We start from the raw sequence: 6,942 nt of genomic DNA, 5'->3' as shown, positions 1-6,942 counted from the left end.
CATCAAGTGGACCCTATTGTTGTTTGCATCTGACATGAGTACATCCCCTATAAGGTGCATAATGTAAGCTCGAACAGCGTGCATCACCTCTCATTCACTGGCAATACTCAACAAATGCTCGAAATTGGCCTTTAGCCATGAAAACTTCAAACTCATAAATTTTCCCTCACTGGGTAAGCATCCAAGTAAGTCATAGCAAAAGGCGGTCGGCCTAGAGATTGAACTTACGCCTGTGACCGCATTCTCGTCTATGGGGAGCTTGAGCTGTAGTGCAACATCCTGTAGAGTAATGGTGCACTCCCCACACAGCAAATGAAATATGTGGGTCTCCGAATGTCATCGCTCGACTAAAGCGGATATTAAGTCGTATCGCAAATCAAAGGTCCAGATCAATGCCGCTAATCCAGATCCGGCTAACTCCAAGTATGGCATTAGGCGTTCATCTCGCAGAAACCCTACACTATTAACACGACCCCTCAATGCGTGGTACGAGCTCTGACATTATTAAATTAGCAAAACAGTTAATACAATCTAATTTAATTCCGCAAATGACGTGAGTATCAAATAACAATTTCATTACCATCCCATTAATAGTACTTGATATGTAATTATCATTATTAATCAAAGAACCATTTGTTGTAAATCTACAATTAAAAATGAATTCATTTAATTTGTTGCAAAAACACAATAAATAATTTGAAATTTGAGAAACAAAAAATACAAGTAAATATCTCTTAATTTCTCATATTTTACCTACAATAATTTTTTTGTTAGTTTACAATAATAATACAATTAAAATAAATATAAACTATCTAAACATAAAAACATACGAATAAAAAAAGAAATATACATGTTAGTTTCTTTCAAATAACCTATAAAAATTATATAAAAACAAATTTAATCAATATTTTAGTAAATCAATAAAAATTGTCAAATAAACAAAAATCAAATAAATTTACATTACTAAAAATCACAAAACACTAAACTAAACACTAACAATTTATAACCTAATCATAAATTACTAACAAAATAACTATAAATTTTAAAAAAAAATCTACATTACTAAAAAATCACAAAACACAAAACTTAACACTAACAATTTATAACCTAATCATAAATTACTAACAAAATAACTATAAATTTTTTAAAAAAATCTACATTACTTAAAAAATCACAAAACACTAAACTTAACACTAACAATTTATAACCTAATCATAAATTACTAACAAAATAACTATAAAATTTTTTAAAAAATCTACATTACTTAAAAAATCACAAAACACTAAACTTAACACTAACAATTTATAACCTAATCATAAATTACTAACAAAATAACTATAAAATTTTTTTAAAAAAATCTACATTACTTAAAAAATCACAAAACACTAAACTTAACACTAACAATTTATAACCTAATCATAAATTACTAACAAAATAACTATAAATTTTTTAAAAAATCTACATTACTAAAAAATCACAAAACACTAAACTTAACACTAACAATTTATAACCTAATCATAAATTACTAACAAAATAACTATAAATTATTTTTAAAAAAATCTACATTACTTAAAAAATCACAAAACACTAAACTTAACACTAACAATTTATAACCTAATCATAAATTACTAACAAAATAACTATAAATTTTTTAAAAAATCTACATTACTAAAAAATCACAAAACACTAAACTTAACACTAACAATTTATAACCTAATCATAAATTACTAACAAAATAACTATAATTTTTTTAAAAAAATCTACATTACTTAAAAATCACAAAACACTAACAATTTATAACCTAATCATAAATTACTAACAAAATAACTATAAAATTTTTTTAAAAATCTACATTACTAAAAAATCACAAAACACTAAACTTAACACTAACAATTTATAACCTAATCATAAATTACTAACAAAATAATTTTACATTAATAAAAATCACAAAATAAAAACTAAACACAACAATTTATAACATAATCCTAAATTATTTACAAAATGATTTTAAAATAATTATAAAAAATTACATTCATAAAAAAACATTAAACCATAAACACTAAACACAAACAATTTATAACCTAATAATTTAAAACAAAAAATTTCACAACATATTAACTAAACTCTTTAAATTAAAAAAATATTTACTAAAATAATACTTACATTTTTTCTTTCTTTCTTTCTTCTTCTTCTTCTTTTTTTCTTCTCCTTTCTTTCACTCTTTTTTTCTTCACTCCTGCTCCCTTCATCTTAAGGGGGACCATGCTTATAAGGTCCCCCATTTCAAATTTTTTTTTTCCTTTCTGAAGGGACTAAACACTGCTTAGAAGCAGTGTGTAGGGGCATGCAGGGGAGGGGAGCTGGGGCATGCAGGGAGTTCGGCGCAAGGGGGAATCGGCGCAGGATGACTGGACTGGGCAGCACCAGTGCCGCCTATCTGAAAGGCGCGATTGGTGCCGCCAGTCCAGATATATATATTTTTAAATAATAAAAAAAATATATTTTTAAAAAACAAAAAAATTATTAAAAAATAGGTGGTATTGCCGATGAGAAAGACACCACCTAAAAAACATACTATTTTCGTTATTAATCCTGTTTACACCCCGTTTTAGAAATTAAATTTTTTTTATATTATTTGGGTAAATTAGCCGCATCATTCTTTGGCTGGAGACGACATTGGAGCTCTAATAATAGTAAAATATGGTGACAATTATAGCTTCTTTGATTTGAAACGACAACGATTTGCTAAGGAAGAATATGAAATGAAAAAAAAGGAAAGAATTTTTTTATAGAACTAGGGTTAAATTGAGACAAGTTTTAAATGTTGATAGTTGAATCTTTTATAATTATGCCTAAATTAATATAGTGTATAAATTTTAAACTTGTTATTATGTAAGTTTTGAAACTGTCACTTTATCCTTGCATCACAAAAGTTAATGACGCTTGGCGAGATTAGTTGGACGAGGAAATTGTAATTTTTTTTTATAGTTGGATGAATGAGAAAAAATTAAGCATAGTTAATTTGCATGAAGTATAATTTAACAATAAAATACTGAATAAATAATTACATAATGAAATTTAATTAATATTAGATAAAAGAAAAGGACACCTAGCGAAAGCAGGGGCTTAATTTCAGTTCTTCCATATTTTTATCCTTCAAACGAGTACTATACCAAATTAGGCAAGTTGAAATCTATAGTGTATACACGTAATGAGGAGGGTAAAGTAAATTCCACAATATATGCCAATCTATAAATGGAAACCTTAGAACTCTGCATTTTTCTCATCAAAGTAAAAAAAAAAAAAAGGGAGTGTAAAAAGAGATAAAAAGAAAAAGAAAATGTCGGGAATAGTGGAAAAACTGAAGGACATGATGGGTGACGAGGACGAGGACGACAAGAAGGACAAAAAGGACAAGAAAGACAAAGATCACAAGAAAGGTAAAGATCATAAAGAAGACAAAGATGAAGGGATGATGGATAAAATCAAGGACATGATCACGGGTGATAAAGATGACGATAAGCATAAGAAAGATGACCATAAGCACAAGGACCGCAAAGAGCACAAGGATGAAGGGATGATGGATAAAATCAAGGACATGATCACTGGTGATAAAGATGACGATAAGCACAAGAAAGATGACCATAAGCACAAGGAACGCAAAGAACACAAGGATGAAGGGATGCTAGATAAGATCAAAGACAAGATCCACGGGGATGACGATCGTGGCCGCGACCGTCGTCGCGATAGTAGCCGTGGTCGCGATAGCAGTCGTGATCGTGACCACCATCGTGATAGCAGTCGTGAGCACCATCGCGATCGGGACCGTGATAATGATCGTGAAAGCGACCGTGATAGCGATGGTGGTAGTGATGACGAGAAGAAGAAAAAGAAGAAGAAAGGAAAAAAGAAGAAAGACGATGGTAGCGGTAGTGATGATGATCATTAGATCATCATCATCCATAAACAACATGCATTATCATCATCTCCATAACTCCACCACGCCTCTCTTGTTTGCAAGTGGAGAGCGTGAATGAAATATATATTGATATGAAAATAAGGTATTTCTCTTTTCTTTTCTTAATTAATTAGTATTTGTTATCCGAATACTACTTAATTTATTTTTTTAAAATATGTAAGTGTAAATTTTAAAGATAAATAAAACATTGCATTAGCATTATTCATGTATAAATAATTGTAAAATCAATATAACAATGCTAGTTTGAATAAAATATTGCAGAATATCTTTATTGTTTTAGAATATTTTTTTTTATGTTTTTTTTAACATGTCGTGTTTTCTATGTTATATTCATGTCGTGCCTAATATTCCCGATCTCCCTTGTATAAACTTAAACAATTGTGAGTTGGCCTGTCTTTCATTGGTTTTAACACTACCAGTTGGCAATTTGTCATTACAGTCGGACATTATATGTTTTTCTTCTCCTTTTTTTGCTTTAAGTAGAACAACAAAAGCCTTGTTCTTCACTTCCCACCAAGAAAAACACTGCTAACTTGTGGAAATAGTTTAACCATACCTTAGCTTGCAAGAAAAAATTAAAATATGGATAGGCTTATTAGTTTGGAACCATCAAACCTTGTTGCTATTAGGATTGAGCCAGGGCAGAAATGCTATGGAGAGCTTACTTTGCGCAATGTTATGTACACCATGCCGATTGCAATCCGGATGCTGCCGGTTAACAAGGGCCGATACACTGTCAAGCCTCAGTCCGGAATCATAGTGCCACTTGGGACACTAACTGTGGAGATTGTGTATCATCTCCCTCCTGGTTCACTTCTTCCGGACTCGTTTCCTTACAGTGATGATTCTTTCCATCTGCATAGTGCCGTGGTTCCCGGTGCGGCGATCAAAGATTCGGTATCGAGCTTCGATGTGGTTCATAATGACTGGTTCACTACAAAGAAGAAACAGGTGTTTATTGATAGTGGTATCAAGATCATGTTTGTTGGTTCACCTGTTTTGGTTCAACTTGTGATGGATGGTTCTATGGAAAGAATCAGAGAGGTACTGGAGCTTAGTGATCCCACTTGGAAACTAGCTGATTCAGTTGATTCACGTGGACAAACATTGCTTCATATTGCCATAACTCAAAGAAGACCTGATATTGTCCGATTACTGCTTGAATTTGAGCCGGATGTTGAGTTCCGATGCCGGTCAGACTCTACCCCGCTCGGGGCTGCTGCAAGCTGTGGTGAAGAATTGATTGTTGAACTTCTATTGGCACATAACGCTAGCACAGAGCGACTCGAGTCCTCTCGTTGGGGTCCTGTTCACCTCGCTGCGGCTGGTGGCCATGTAGAGGTTCTTAGACTTCTTCTGCTCAAAGGGGCTAATATTGATTCCCTCACAAACGATGGCAACACTGCCTTACACCTTGCCGTCAAGGCAGGAAGAAAAGATTGTGTGCGCCTACTATTAGCTAATGGTTCCAAACCTGATGTACGCAATACAAGAAATGGCGATACACCATTACATATCGCTGCACGACTAGGAGATGAGCAGACGGTGAAGCTTTTACTTCAAAGGGGGCTTATAAAGATAAACGGAACAAAGCAGGAAAAGCCGCCTACGATGTTGCAGCTGAGCATGGTCACACATGCCTTTTCGATGCACTCAAGCTCGGTGACAGCTTATGTTTAGCTGCTCGAAAAGGTGAAGCGGGAACCATCCAGAGGCTGATAAAAAACGGTGCGGCGATCAACGGAATGGATCAACATGGATGGACGGCTTTACATAGAGCCGCATTCAAAGGAAGAGCAGATGCTGTAAGGATGCTGATTGATAACATCGATATTGATTCCAAAGACGAAGACGGATACACGGCTTTGCATTGCGCGGTGGAATCGGGCCATGCCGAAGGGGTGGAATTGTTGGTGAAGAAAGGAGCGGATGTGGAAGCAAGGACTAATAAAGGTGTCACAGCGCTGCAAATTGCAGATTCATTGCAGTATGCAGGCATTAGCAAGATACTGATCCATGGTGGAAACGGAAAATTGGGGAAAGAGATTGAAACCAAGAGCCCTGCCCGGTAGCTTCGACAGATCACTACCATTGGTAGTAATTTAAACTTGCCTCTTACTTTTCTTGTAATATCCGTATTCAACAACTGTGTTAATCTTCCATTTACATATGCATATTTTTACGCATCCAATAAAAAGTGCGCCGCTTCATATTTTTTAAAAAGAATTTTTAATATTAAAGAATTCTTCTCAGTAATATTTTAATATTAGTTACTGTTGACTAGGGGTGAGCATTCGATCGAATCGAATCGAAATTTTTCGAGTTAATTGAGTTTTCGAATCTCATTTTATCATCCTAACTTTATTTGAAGTTTTCTTTAAATTTTAAAAAATAATTTTGGGTCCTTGTAACCATTGTCACCCATCGTAATAAAATTTGTCCACCTTAATCAAATTTTTATTAATTTTCATCACTTCATAATTTATTTATTAATTTTTATATATTGGTTAGCTTCTTTGCTTGCTTAGTTGTTTCAATTATCTTGATTCTTATCACTATGTATTTTAGAATTAAAAATATATTAAATGTAAAATATGATTTTTAATAAAAGTTATTTTAAAATAAAATGTGAAATTGATACCAATATAAAATTTTAACACGAATATTTTATGGCATAATTAATAATTCAATTTTAATATAAATATTCAATATGACTAAACAATTCAATAATATAAATAATATAAAATGTGAAATTTAATTTAATAATATAAATGGTAAATATAAATAAAATTATTACTATTTATGTTTAGTGATTTTTTTGATAATTTTAATTTTTATTTGAGAGTAAAGGGTGAGAAGTAAAAGTTTAGGGAAAAATAAAAAAGTTTTGGGAATAAAAGTTTGAGGAAAGTAAATAGGGAGTAAAATTTTGGAGGGAAAATATTAAAAAAAAATTGGAGGGG

General features: G+C 32.3%; 2 protein-coding genes across 2 annotated transcripts; both read left to right on the top strand.

Moving 5' to 3' along the window:
- The first annotated feature begins 3,340 nt into the window (after nt 1–3,340).
- On the top strand, nt 3,341–3,949 carry LOC105801185 (uncharacterized). Its single transcript, XM_012632519.1, has one exon. The coding sequence runs from the start codon at nt 3,341–3,343 to the stop codon at nt 3,947–3,949; it is 609 nt and encodes a 202-aa protein (XP_012487973.1).
- Nucleotides 3,950–4,389: 440 nt separating this feature from the next.
- Nucleotides 4,390–6,205, top strand: LOC105804422 (protein VAPYRIN-like). Its single transcript, XM_052623260.1, is given in 2 exon segments — nt 4,390–5,537; nt 5,540–6,205. Coding segments are annotated over 2 exon segments (1,488 nt in total). The 5' UTR covers nt 4,390–4,561; the 3' UTR covers nt 6,052–6,205.
- The last annotated feature ends 737 nt before the right edge of the window (nt 6,206–6,942 follow it).

Source organism: Gossypium raimondii, chromosome 11, assembly GCF_025698545.1.
Source record: "Gossypium raimondii isolate GPD5lz chromosome 11, ASM2569854v1, whole genome shotgun sequence".
Taxonomy (NCBI): Eukaryota; Viridiplantae; Streptophyta; class Magnoliopsida; order Malvales; family Malvaceae; genus Gossypium; species Gossypium raimondii.
Note: the sequence above shows the minus strand (reverse complement) of the source record. Positions and strands in the feature narration are given on the sequence as shown.